Consider the following 13,751-nt stretch of genomic DNA (forward strand, 5'->3'; position numbering starts at 1 on the left):
ACCTCCTAGAGAAATGGAAATAAAAACAAAAATAAACAAATGGGACCTAATGAAACTTAATAGCTTTTGCATAGCAAAAGAAACCATAAACAAGATGAAAAGACAACCCTCAGAATGGGAGAAAATATTTGCAAATGAAGCAACTGACAAAGGATTAATCTCCAAAATATACAAGCAGCTCATGCAGCTCAATAGCAAAAAAACAAACAACCCAATCCAAAAATGGGATCTAAATAGACATTTCTCCAAAGAAGGTATACAGATTGCCAACAAACACATGAAAGGATGCTCAACATCAGTAATCATTAGAGAAATGCAAATCAAAACCACAATGAGGTATCACCTCACACCGGTCAGAATGACCATCATCAAAAAATCTACAAACAACAAATGCTGGAGAGGGTGTGAGAAAAGGGAACCCTCTTGCACTGTTGGTGGGAATGTAAATTGATACAGCCACTATGGAGAACAGTATGGAAGTTTCTTAAAAAACTAAAAATAGAAGTACCATATGACCCAGCAATCCCACTACTGGGCATATACCCTGAGAAAACCATAATTCAAAAAGAGACATGTACCACAAGGTTCATTGCAGCACTATTTACAATAGCCAGGACATGAAAGCACCCTAAGTGTCCATCGACAGATGAATGGATAAAGAAGATGTGGCACATATATAAATGGAATATTACTCAGCCATAAAAAGAAACAGAATTGAGTTATTTGTAGTGAGGTGGATGGACCTAGAGTCAGTCATACAGAGTGAAGTAAGTCAGAAAGAGAAAAACAATTACCATATGCTAACACATATATACAGAATCTAAAAAAAAAAAAAAGGTTCTGATGAACCTAGGGGCAGGACAGGAATAAAGATGCAGACATAGAGAATGGACTTGAGGACATGGGGAGGGGGAAGGGAAAGCTGGGACGAAGTGAGAGAATGCATTGGCATATATACACTACCAAATGTAAAATAGATAGCTAGTGGGGAGCAGCTGCATTGCACGGGGAGATCAGTTCGGTGCTTTGTGACCACCTAGAGGGGTGAGATAGGGAGTGTGGGAGGGAGACGCAAGAGGGAGGAGATGGGGGATATATGTATACATATAGCTGATTTACTTTGTTATACAGCAGAAACTAACACAACATTGTAAAGTAATTATACTCCAATAAAGATGGTGTAAAAAAAAAAAAGAAAAGAAAAGAATCTCCATATTCTTGTGCAGAGGGGATGGGATGAGACTTAGCAGGAGCCAATCACGGAAGGCTTCCTGGAGGAGGCAGCTAACGTGCCCTTTTCTCATCTTTTGTGTTTCCTCCTGCAGGTCTGAATGCCCTTCCCAGCAATATGTGGCTCTCCAGTGTTCCCGTAAGAGGATGCCCTTTCTCCTGGATAGTAGCCTGTGTGGGGTGGGAGTCAGGGGGAAGAGGTGTGGGGTCCCTATGAGGGAGAGTGCCAGCCCTGGGTGTCCAAGCCAGGAAGAGGGGCTGGAGCAGCAGGCCTGCTTCAGGGCCAGGGTCTCTGTAAGGCACCTGGATGGACATTCTCAGGGTAGCATTTCCCCTTCTCCTGACTCTGCTTAGCCCAGCAACCTCGCCATTCAAGTCTCCTGGATTCTGGGTGGAGGGCAGAGGACTGGGAGAGCACGTCAGGGCCAGCTTAAAGCTCTGCTATCAATAGACATGGAGCTAGATCCAGAGCCAACATTTACGGAGCACACTGGATGCCAAGGCACTGCTCCTATGGCTTTACAAACGTGATTACGTTTAATTCTCACAAGGCAGGTGTCATTATTGTCCACTTACTTAAAAGAGACTGAAAATTTTGCCTTACTTAAGATCAGACCGCTGGTAGGTAAGGAGCTGGTATTGGACCTTGGGTCTGACCCCAAAGCCCAGACTGTTATCGGGTCCACGAGTGCTGTGTGCTCATGGTGACCAGGTGAGGTGCTCCCCTGAGCAGGGGGCACAGTGCTGTGGATGGAGCCCCCTCGGACCACCGCTGACTCTTCCCTCTCTCCTTCTTCAAAGAAAGAACACACATATGAACAAACTCTGTCCATGATTTCGGGGGGAGGACTCACTCCAGAACATGTTTGGAAATGTCCGCTTGGGGTGCAGGGTCCCCAACAGCACGGAATGACCCACTGAGGAAACATGTGGGCACGAACTAGCTGTGCATCACGGGAAGGGCTTTTCTCCTTTGTTTTTTTTTTTTTTTTAATTTATTTATTTATTTATTTATGGCTGTGTTGGGTCTTCATTTCTGTGCGAGGGCTTTCTCTAGTTGCGGCGAGCGGGGGCCACTCTTCATCGCGGTGCGCGGGCCTCTCACTATCGCGGCCTCTCTTGTTGCGGAGCACAGGCTCCAGACGCGCAGGCTCAGTAATTGTGGCTCACGGGCTTAGTTGCTCCGCGGCATGTGGGATCTTCCCAGACCAGGGCTCGAACCCGTGTCCCCTGCATTGGCAGGCAGACTCTCAACCACTGTGCCACCAGGGAAGCCCTCTCCTTTGTTTTGAAACGATCCCCATCACAGTGCTTACCAAGTCAGGGTCATGTTAGGCTTGGTCTGCGTTCCCAAGCTCCTGACAGCAGCCCTGGGATTCACCGCTATGGTCCTAATGCCTGGCACAGTGCCCAAAGCATGAGGTATTTAGGAAGCATTTATCGAATTAATGGAAGAATGAATGAGTGGTAGGAAAGAGGATCTTTCCTAGGACCAAACTTCCCACTGGATGATCCCAGAAAGCTAACCCACCATGTGGGAGCTCTGTGTTGGCAGGAAGCAGCTGTGCCGCATCAGATTAAGTGAGCACAGCGGCCTCCATGGGTGGGTGGTGCCCTCAGGATGCGGCTGCCTGAGCTTCCCTGGGCCTGGGAGCATGGTAGCAGCTCCGAGAAAAGCTGAGTTCATACTAGTTCATCTCTTCTGCTTCTCCCCAGACTGTGGACTGAGGGCCATGACCGGGCGGATCGTGGGCGGGGCGCTGGCCCCAGAGAGCAAGTGGCCTTGGCAAGTTAGTCTGCAGTATGCCCACACCCACATTTGCGGGGGCACGCTGATCGATGCCCAGTGGGTTCTCACCGCCGCCCACTGCTTCTTCATGTAAGTGCCCAAGGGGGCAGTGATGCGACACCGCTGAGGGTCGGGGACACCAGCAAGGGCTGAGGGCAGACTGACTTCTCTCTGTGGAGGAGGGCTTTGTTTGTAAGCCTGGACCCTGCGGGTTGGGCGGCACATGTGTGGCGAGGACCATGATTTGCCATTGGTATTTGGTCCTGGGGCTGTGAGTTGGGATTACTTGTTCCGAGCCAGTACAGAGTGAGAAAATACCATTGGTGGCTCCAAGGGAGAGAGGGAGGCAGGTAGAAGGAAGGAATTGTGAGCCTGCCCTAAAGACCAGGGTGAAATAAAGAGGTTTGGGGCTTGTTGCTGCTTCCAGAAACTGGAAGTTAGAGGGGAGGAGCCCAAGACATCAGGAATGCTGTCCCAGGAATTGAGGGATGGGGATTGTGGGAAGGGCAGTGCAGTCAGCTTCTGACGGTCACCAGCCAGGCCTGTCCTTCGAGCTGGTGGACAGGAAAGGGCTCGGAGACGAGGCCTCAGGGGCACTGGCTTCCCCAGTAGCGAGGTTTCAGTGGGTCACTTTGTCCTGTCGAAAGCTCCGTTTCTGCTGAGGATACTACCACTGAGATGTGTCCCATCCACCTTATTTGATCCTTGGTGGCGTCCAGAGGAGACAGTGGGGCCAGTGGTCCCAGAAGTCTTACTCATCCCCTCCCGTTTTCTATTGTAAGGTACAGAACCGCCAGTTCAGAGCGGTTTCTTGGAAGTAGGGGATTGTCCTAGATCCCTGGGCTAAGATAGAGACCTCCCTCCAGAGGTCATTTCATCCATTCTCCTGCCTCCAGTGGTGCTCTGCCTGCGGCTCCCTGTGTGCAGCGGATGCTGCCAGAGGGCTCTGCCAGGTGGTAACTGGCCCATGCTCTCTGTGGCTCTGGCAGAAACCCGGAGAAGATCCTGGAGGGCTGGAAGGTGTACGCGGGCACCAACAACCTGCACCAGCTGCCCGAGGGAGCCTCCATTGCCCAGATCATTATCAACAGCAACTACACGGACAGCAAGGACGACTATGACATCGCCCTCATGCGGCTCTCTGAGCCCCTGACTCTGACCGGTGAGTGGATCCATGCCTGTCACCCCCCCCCCCCCCCCCGCCGCTCATCCAGCAGCTCTGGGGCGCAGCCTTTACACTTGGCAGCATCCGCTGACCCATCCCAGGGTCCAGAGCTTCAGCGTGGTGGATGTCAAAGACTCTTAGAGATCATTTAGTGGAACACCTCTGTCTTACAGTTAGGGGAACTGAGACCCAGAGGTTGGAAACAAACTTGCCCCAGTGACACATCTGACATTGCAAATTGGTGACAGAGCCAGGGTTTGGATACTGGTCTTCATCAGGATAAACAGATCGAATTGTTTCACTGGTATATCGAGCACTTAACAGAGACCAGACACTGTGGTAGGCATTTTACATCTACAATTTCACTTACTCTTCACAACCCATCCTGTGGAGCAGGTACTATTATTAGCTTCATTTTACATTTGAGGAGAGGAGCTTTAGAGAGAGAGAATTCCCCGAGGCCATGCAGTAATAAGTGGCAGCTCCAAGACTGGGTCCAGCTGGGTCTGGCTCCTAAGCTATGCTCTTCCCACGCTGCTCTCTGCTGGCAAATTGCTGACACCAAAGTTGGGAACACAAGGAAAGTACCTATACATCCAAACATCTAACTGCCGTGAGGTTGGAGCTGAGGACCAAATGGGGCTACAGGAAGGAAATGCTACTGAAGTTCTCAGGAGATCAGAGCTTTTCTTCATTACTTCATCCACCCATTTGTTCACGCATCAAATACCGTGTGTCTACTACATAGCGGCTCTGCAGTTCCATTGGAAAGAGAACAAAACGGATGACACACACAAACAGCCACTTAGAAGCTAGTGATGTGATGTCGGGGGCACCCCGGGGAGCCGTGGTGGCACAGATTTGGGCACCTAATCGGTCTTGGCAGGCTACAGAGGCTTCTGGAAGCCTTGGAGGGCTCTCTGGGTAGTCCAGCCCTTCTGGTGCCCTGGGCCTGTGAGCTGGCCTTTGCCGGCACATTAATTACAGAGGCGGTGTTGGTCCTGAGTCACAGCGGTTAGCTCATCACAGTGGTGTGGGGAGGAGAACCCCAGCCCCAACGCAGGACTGGGCTGGGCGGAGCCGGCCCAGAGCTGAGCCCAGCAGAAGCCAAGCCCACCGCCTGCCATGGGCGAGCCCTCTCTGCCCTTCTCCTGCCCCTCCTAGCCTCGTCTGTGGAGCCTGGGACGGTGAGATGGGGGTGTCGTGCTGCCCCTGCCCTGCCCCTCGTGCACACATAAAAGGGGGCAGGCAGTCTGAAGGACCAGGACAGGCCTTCCCAACCTTGTAAAACCCAGACTTCATTTGGCTAACTATCCAGATCTTACCTGCCATCACCCCAAACCCCCTTAATGTTATTTGGAATTCCAAATATAATTAATTTGTAAAACTAAATTAAAGCTATTATAGCACTACCTATGCTTTTCAGACTGCAGCTGTCCCTCTCTAGACTCTGATAGCCTGTCCTACCCCATCCCACTCTCCTGGGAAGGAAGAATATCTCTAGGCTGAGACAGTCACAGCTTAGATTTATGTAGTCCTGTGGTCAGACCATGTGCGCTGATTTTTGGTTTAGAGATCAGGGCAGATTTTCTTAAACTGTCTGGTAGGCTGAGCACTTCGAAGTCACAGTACTAGCTGAGAAAACTTGTGAAGGCTCACTGATAAATTTAATTACCCCATAAAAAGAGTAGAATATATAACAGTGTTACATGTTTTTAAGACTGCATGTCTCAAAAATAGGCACAGACTATTTTAAGAAGTCATGTTTTGTGTTTTTGGTTAATAATTGATGCCATCCCTTCATTTATTTTTTGTTTGTTTACTCTTTAGCAGAGAAATGTGTTAGACTCCCAATTTACAGGAGAAAAATTTTACATTCATTCTCCCTCCCTCTGTCTTTCTCCTCCCTCCTCCCCTCCCTCCCTCCCTCCCTTCCTTCCTTCTTTCCTTCCTTCCTTCCTATGAGCACTTTCTATGTGTCAGGCACTGTTTTAGGCACGGGAAGCTGCAGTAAGCATAACAACTGTGAACACTGCAAACATTCTATCACCTCTTTTCTTCTTGCAAATTGGTTGATGCTCTAGTCCACATGGGAACACTGGTCCTCAGAGGGAGCTTATGAACTGATGCACAACAGCACCTTCTATATCATTCTGAGTGTGGGAGCAAGGGAGCAGCAGTTTCGTGGCCTGTGCCTCTAGGGATGTGCTCTCCCCACTTGGAGAGGTTGTCTCACCCTGGAGGGAGAGGCTCGGGCCCTGGCCAACCAGGGGTGCCCTCCCCAGACCAGGCAGGACACACCCCTGAGACATCATGGCAGTAATACCTGGGATTTAGCCTGCACTGCTGCTTGCTCTGAGGGTCTGGCGTGGAAGAGGCTCAGCCAGGACAGCCACTCTTGAAGCAGAGAGACCCTCAGCCACCCAGTATCAGCTGGGCACAGGGGAGCTTCCAAGACATATGCATCTGCTCACATGTCACCCACTGAAAAATCAGAATGTCTGGGGGACTCTGATGGCACCCTGAAGGCTGGAGGGTCAAGATAAAGCGATTGAGTTTCTTGCCTGGTCAGTTCAAGGCCCTGAAAGATTCAGAAGCACTCTGGGGGGAAGGAGGAGGTCCTGGGACATTGGTACTCCTGTCCCTCCACACACCACCCCCCCCAAAACCTCCAGCCGTGTCCCTTCACTGATGTCTTGAGGTCTTGTCACAGCACACGTCCACCCTGCCTGCCTCCCCATGCATGGACAGACCTTCAGCCTCAATGAGACCTGCTGGGTCACAGGCTTCGGCAAGACCAAGGAGACAGATGGTGAGAGGCAGATGCTAGAGTGTGTGTGTGTATGTGTGTGTGTGTGTGTGTGTGTGTATACATATGTGTCTATGTAGAGTGTGTGTGGGTGATATGTCAGGGTATAGGGATGAGGGTCTACCTAGATGAGGGTTTGGATATACAGATTCATGGGCCTTGGTGTGAATGTGTGTGTGTATACACCTGCATATACATCAAAGCAGTTGCTGTGACAGTGCCCCAGCCAAGAACACGAGGAAAACCCCTATCTTTGAAAGACCTGGGTTCATTGCTCATTGCACCGAGGGAGAACTCACACCAGGGAGAACCGTGGGGCGTCTCGACAAGAGGGTGTCAGAAAGGACTTATAGGATTCGGGTGCTTTGAAGGGGGTTCAAAGAAGCGAAGTCTTTCTCTAGATTGGTTGCTTGTAGGAAAGCAGGGATAATCCTGTGAGTGGATAGCTTAATCATCTCGTTTAGAAAGAGTTAATAGACTGAGTCTAAAGCTGTAGTTGGTGAAGAAGCAGCAGCTGTTCATCCTGTCTGGGACAGGGGGCTGTTTGGTCCTTTCGTGGTTTGACCTACCTTGTGTTTTGTCTGTGCGGAAACAAGGCTAGGAAGCGGTTTGGTTTTCCCTCACTTCATCATGATCACAGGGTGGCCGTGTCTGGTGTCCGGTCTGTAAGGTTATGTATACTGGGCAGGAGGGCACAGCAGTCAGCTGGCCTTGCCACGAGAGTCGTGAGCTTGTGGCCGCCGCAGGTGTCAGGACCTGCTCGTGGGATGGAGCGGTGACTGGCCAGGAGCAGCCTCGTTTTGATCTTGGCCCTGTGACTGACTCGCTGGGTGACCGTGGGCAAGTCCTCCCTCAGCCCTAAATTTCTCCTTCTGTAAATGGATTCATCACACCTGCGCTCCTCAGAGCACGTAGTTACCAGAAACGATCTATTTGACGTTGCTTTGAATACAGAAAGGCACTGTGCAGCATGTAAGCCCGATAGGCCTGTGAGTTTGTCTGTGTACGTGCGTCTCTGTTACGTGTAGTGAGTTGTGTCTGGTGTGAGGGTGTATGCGCCCATACATCCTGGGCGGCCTACCATGGGAATGGTGCCCTCCACGCCCGGGAGGCTGCCAGTCTGGGGTGTGGGGTGGGCAGCTGGAAGGCCACAAAGCCGCCCAGAGTCTCACTCCCTTCCCGTCTTCTCTCTCCTCCCCTGCACTGAAGAGAGGACATCCCCCTTCCTCCGGGAGGTGCAGGTCAACCTCATCGACTACAAGAAGTGTAACAACGAGTTGGTCTACAACAGCTACCTCACCCCGAGGATGATGTGTGCGGGGGACCTGCAAGGAGGGAGAGACTCCTGCCAGGTGAGGCTGCTCCCGCGTGGGGCTCAGGCCCTGGGACCCCAAGGGAAGGGAGGAAGGCTGGGGTTTTGGGGTTGGAGGGAGAGTCAGGTGATGATCTGATGATCAGAGTCGTCAACCTGCTGATGCGCGTGCACTCCCCTGTAGGGAGACAGTGGGGGGCCCCTGATCTGCGAGCAGAACCACCACTGGTATCTGGCAGGGGTCACCAGCTGGGGCGTGGGCTGTGGCCAGAGAAACAAACCCGGCGTGTACACCAAAGTGACGGAAGTCCTCCACTGGATATACAGCAAGATGGAGGTGAGAGCCCTGCAGCGTGTGTGCACCCAGCAGGCGGGGACTCCCAAAGGTGGGGTGCCTGGAAGAGGGCCTAGCCTTTCCCAAGGGTCTCGGTGAGGTCCCCTTGCCCCTTCGCCTTTCGGGGTGTTCAGAATGTGGAAATGACCAGGACAGGACCGGAGTCAAATGTTGGGCCGACCCCCGCTGCCTGTGCTTCTTCCGCCCCTTTTCCTCCTGCAAAACAGAGCTCAGAGGGTTGCAAAGTGGTGGGTCTAGGCTGGGTACCGGCCCCAGCATCACTGTCCTCTGCCCAGTGATGGCTGCTTCGTGAGCCCACACGCTGACAGGAGGAGGCCTCCCCTTCTTGGCAGGAGGTGGGTCTCCTGGGAAACTGGGCATCAGGAAACGGAGGTCTACCCCCCACCTCTGTGGACCCGGTCCAGCCCCTACCTTCCCTGGGCCTGCGTCCTAGCTGTAGAGCTGGGGTGCTGTGCCGGCCCTTCCCTTCTCTGCCCAGGCAGTGAGGGCTCAGGTGGGGATGGGAAGGCTTCTCTGGAAATCCAGCGGGGCGGGTCCTGTTCCCATCTTTTCCCCTGGGCTGCCCCTCTTCTCTGAGGGGCAGTGCCCGATGACAGCTGGGCTGAATTTTAGGCCCTGAGGCCCCACCTTCAGCTTTCTGTGTTCTAGACACACCCTGCCCACCCTCACCCTGTTCTCCCTCTTCTCCTCAGAGTGAGACACGCTTCCAGAAAGCCTAAGTCTGGCTTCACCGAACGGCACTGGCTGCTGTAAAGACTCTGGCCAATGTGACCGGGCCACAGGCACCATCATCTGGGCTAAAGGCCACCAGACACCATCGTTACTGCCACCTCCACTGTCTGCTGCCTCTGTGAATACACCTGTGTGTGTGCATGGGCACACGTGTGTGTCACTGCTTTCCCAAGGTCTTCAGAAACCAGGAGAGCTGTCAGCTCTTCTCACACGCCAGGCTGGAAATCACCTGAAGATAACCGTTTGGACACCATGGAGGTTCCCACAGGGGTGACCATAATGGATGGAGGAGGTGGAGCCCAGGGAAGGGCCTGGAAGGTCACATCAGGAATTCTTGCTTCTCTGACCCTGACTTGGAGACTAGTCCAGAATGGGTCGCCTCCCCCAGTGGCCCAGCCGTCAACTGCCATCAAGGGCCAGTAATAGGTTTCATGGAGTACCGGGACCATCCCTAGCAGGAAGATATTCCCACTGGCCTCCTGCGCGGCCTCTCCCCTCTCAGCCCTCCTGCTGGGGCCGCGCCGTGGCTGTCCCCGCTGACAACTCAGGACAGGGCTCGCTGTCCTCGTCCAACAGTCACAGGCTGTTGGAGGCAAATTTCATTTCATTTTATTTTTATATTCAAGAAATAGAAGTAGATGTATTTTTTAAAATTCTCCAAAAATCCCAGGAGCAAAAGAATCTAAAAGAAAAAAGAGTGGATTTACGTACATATGTAACTGAATTACCTTGCTGTACACCTGAAACTAACACAACATTGTAAATCAACGATCCTCCAATAAAAATTAAAAAAAAAAAATTCCAGGAGCCAAGAGAGCTAACATCAATCACCTCAGGAACTCAGAGGGACTCCTGGCAGCTGTGCCCCTCTGGAGTCCCACAGAATGCTCCTGCCCTCAAGGGGCCCTTTGAGATACTCAGGGAAGCAAATCCTCACTTGGGCTGGCGGGCAAATCCATCACAAAGAGAACCATGGCCGTTGCTGCATCCAAGGGCTGCAGGAGCATGAAGGAACCAATGCTGCTTCTCTGTTGGCCCTGGAGCCTGGGAAAATCCAGGTGGATGGGCATCCCTGGTACCCAGGGCTGTCCTGGGACTTTGGAATTTCTTCTCAGCTTTCTCCATCTTTCACCTTCTCAGAGACACAGTGTTGCCATGAAAACTGCCTTGGAGAGAAAGCTGGCTCTGTCCCCAGGCCCTCCAAAGAGCTTTTCTGAAGGACCCGAGTTGCCCCTCCTGCAGGGCATCAGTGCTTCTAGCCCCCGCACCAGCTGAAGTCCTGGACCTTCCCCATCCTTTTCTCTGGGGCACCCGATCCTCCCGCAATCCCATTCTCCTACCATCTTTGGGTCTGTCTGGTAGTGCTATGACTCCCATCGGCAGGGTCCGAGCAGATCAGCCCAGCCCAGCCCAGGCAGGCGGCTGCTCGGGGGATAGACTGTTCTGGAAGAGCAGTTGGAGTTGGCTAGCATCACTGGGCAGGGTCTGAGGGGCCTGGTGACGTGTTATCACAGCTGGGTTTTTTGGGGGGACGGCAACATTCACATCCACAGCACCCCTAGCAGTGGTCTTCAGCAATAAAAGTTGTGTGACCTGAAAAATGTGTCACTGGATGTTTTCATGGTACCCCAGGTAGAAAACTGAGATTGTCCACCCAGGTGCCCAGACATCCTCAGTTTTTGTTCTTAGTTTTGGTTCCTCAGCTTTGGGTTCTGCTCATTTAATCACACATTCATTTATTTATTCATTCACCCACCATATGGGTGCCTGCTCTGTACCAGGAACTTGCACCAGGCCCAGGTGGTACAAAAACCACAGTGGTCCTCAGGAAGTCATGGTCGTGACCCAGTGTGATAGAAGCTGTGATTCAGTGTGGACACCGTGCTTGGAACACAGCCGGTAGCTGCACCTAGAGAGGTCAGGGAAGGCTTCATAGATGAGGTGAGATTTGAAATGAGTCTTAATAGAGTAGGTGAGTCTTCACCAAGCAGCTGGGGTGGGACAAGAGCAGGCCAGTGCCTGTTCTGTTTCCCTCCTTCCTCTTTCTCTGCCTCTGACTTTGCCAGCTCAGCAAAAGGCATGTTTACAAAGAAACCCCAATGCTTACTCAACTGTTTCCAAGAGAATTGGATGGGCGGTCCCACTGGCCTCTTCTGAAAGATCTAGTCCTTCTTGCTCTGCACTTACTTTTCCTGTGTTTAATATCAATATATTGACCTCACCCATTATGATCCCACGATGAATTCCCAGCACCCTCAACACACACGCGTGCCTCCAGCCATGAGCACAGATTTCTCCAGGCCTGCCCCCATGGGCCTGGCCTTTGCACACCCCAAGATTGTTTAATCTCCCCTGTCAACGCCAGGGGAAATCCTTCCTCCAGTTATTTTCTTGCTCTGTCTGCAGGACAAAGCATGGGGAGGGGGCAGGTGCCAGGCTTACTATATTTAGCAGTAGGGGTAGCACAACTGCTGTCACAGATCCCCAAATTCCCCACAATCTCAGTGGCTTGACCCAATCCAAGTTTATTTCTCATCTACCTAACAGTCCAGTGAGGGTGTCTGGCCAATGGGAGGCTTTCTTCCACATGATTTTTCAGGGGCTCAGATTCTTTCAGCCTAGTGACTTTGTCATCTGCTTCCAGCCGGTGGACAGAGGAAAGAAAAGATGAAGAAAGCATATCCACTTCTTAGATGCTCTGGCTCAGAAGTGATACATGTCATTTTCACTCATATTTTATGGGTGTCAACATATCACATGGCACCACCTAGATCAAGTGGGAAAGGCACGAAGAAAGTCAGTCCCTGGGCAGTTCCCATGCAAGAGTAAACACCTGTTTTGGAAGATAACCAGCCATCTCTGCCCCCCAGAGGAAGCTGGTCATATCCCAGAAGCTAGGCCTTGGGGCAGAGAGTTAGGGCTTAGGCCATTTCTGTTCCTTTTTCCTTAGGAACCAGACCCTTTCTCTGCTCTCTTGGCTCCCTAGGGCAGAAATTGATTTGCTGGGGTGCAGAGGTGTGTGTGTCAGGGAGAGGTAAGAGAAAAAGCAGTATCTAGATGGGAAGAGAAAAATATTCCTTAGGCCCAGGACATCTATAGAGGCTATAAAAATCATGGAGGGTGGGTGATGGGATTTCCCAAATTGATCCAGAATCTCCAGGGAGATGGGTGTGTGTACTGAGGGGAGGTGTTGCTGGTGACACTGTCCTATGGTCCCTGGGCCCCAGGCACCTCCAGGTTCCAGTCAAACTCTCTGGCTTTGTCAGCTCTGTTGACGGCTGAATTTCCCCGGAATTTCCCTGGGGAAAGGGGGAGGGTCAAGTGAGTGCGTTGGGGGTGGGACAGGTGATGATGGCTCTTTGGAGGGGGAGCCAGTTACAGCCTTGCTGCCCTTCCAGCTGCCTCTGGGGTTTGGTTAGATTCCCAAGACCTATGGTTTTCCATAATTGCTTAGCCGACGTCCTGCTGCAATTGGGAGGACATTGAGAGATGCACGTGGAGAGAGCTCCTCGTAATGATAATGATGACGATAATGACAGTAATAGCTAGCCTTTGCTGAGCGTCTGCCATGTGCCAGATGCTGTGCTGAACACCTCATGTGTATTATCTTCTGTGAGCATGTAGTAGGCATTGTTATTATCTCTATTTTACAGATGAGGAAACAAGGCCAAGAGAACTGAAATAAGCTTCCCCCAAACTAACAACTACTAAGTGGCAGAGCTGGACTTTGAATCCAGCCTGTCTGATTTTAAAAGCTGCTTTAAAAGCAAGTAGAGCCTTCCTGGCTGCCGCCTCGTGGGGTCTGCCATCTGACTCTGTGGATCTCTCTGTTCTCCACCAGGCCTGTGCTGTGGGAGGGGCAAGGTGGGACAACCCCCCAGAGGAGGATGGCCTTATCCCTCAGAGTGTCACATGACCAAAGCCTTAGCCCATGCAGCTTCTAGAACCTGGGACAAATGCATCGTGGATGGGAGGAGGCCCCCTGGCACCTCCCCCACCACCCCAAGTGGATGGTTTCTGGGAGACCCTCCCATGCCATGACACGCTATGGCCCCAGGACACCTCCATGTCTCCTCGATGTGGGTGGGTGACCCTGAGAGGTACATGCCACTCATTCCCTACCTCCTCCGCACTGGCCCAGGCTTCCTGTTCCTTGGTAACTGCCACCCAGCCCAGGGAGAAAGCTCCATGCTGGTCTTATAATGGGCCTACCCAGGGAACACAGAGTGCTGTGCTCTGGAGATAAGCAGCTGGGACGCTCCAGGCAGGAGCCTTTATTGGATGAGTCCTTTGAGAAGGGAGGAGCATGGCTTGGTCTTTGGTCCTTCAAGCTCAGTTCTTGCCAGCGAAACCTGTGGA

The 13,751-nt window shown here is 52.0% G+C and overlaps 1 protein-coding gene across 1 annotated transcript in view; it reads left to right on the forward strand.

The window, feature by feature from the left end:
- Positions 1–10,993, forward strand: part of TMPRSS13 (transmembrane serine protease 13) — a 32,129-nt gene extending 21,136 nt beyond the window's left edge. The window contains 7 exon segments of the mRNA XM_059929302.1: positions 1,326–1,369; positions 2,947–3,109; positions 4,009–4,181; positions 6,898–6,996; positions 8,203–8,345; positions 8,490–8,642; positions 9,353–10,993. Of these exon segments, the coding sequence (XP_059785285.1) occupies positions 1,326–1,369; positions 2,947–3,109; positions 4,009–4,181; positions 6,898–6,996; positions 8,203–8,345; positions 8,490–8,642; positions 9,353–9,379 (802 nt within the window). The 3' untranslated portion in view covers positions 9,380–10,993.
- Positions 10,994–13,751: the final 2,758 nt, after the last annotated feature.

Source organism: Balaenoptera ricei, chromosome 8 (genome assembly GCF_028023285.1).
Source record: "Balaenoptera ricei isolate mBalRic1 chromosome 8, mBalRic1.hap2, whole genome shotgun sequence".
NCBI lineage: Eukaryota > Metazoa > Chordata > Mammalia > Artiodactyla > Balaenopteridae > Balaenoptera > Balaenoptera ricei.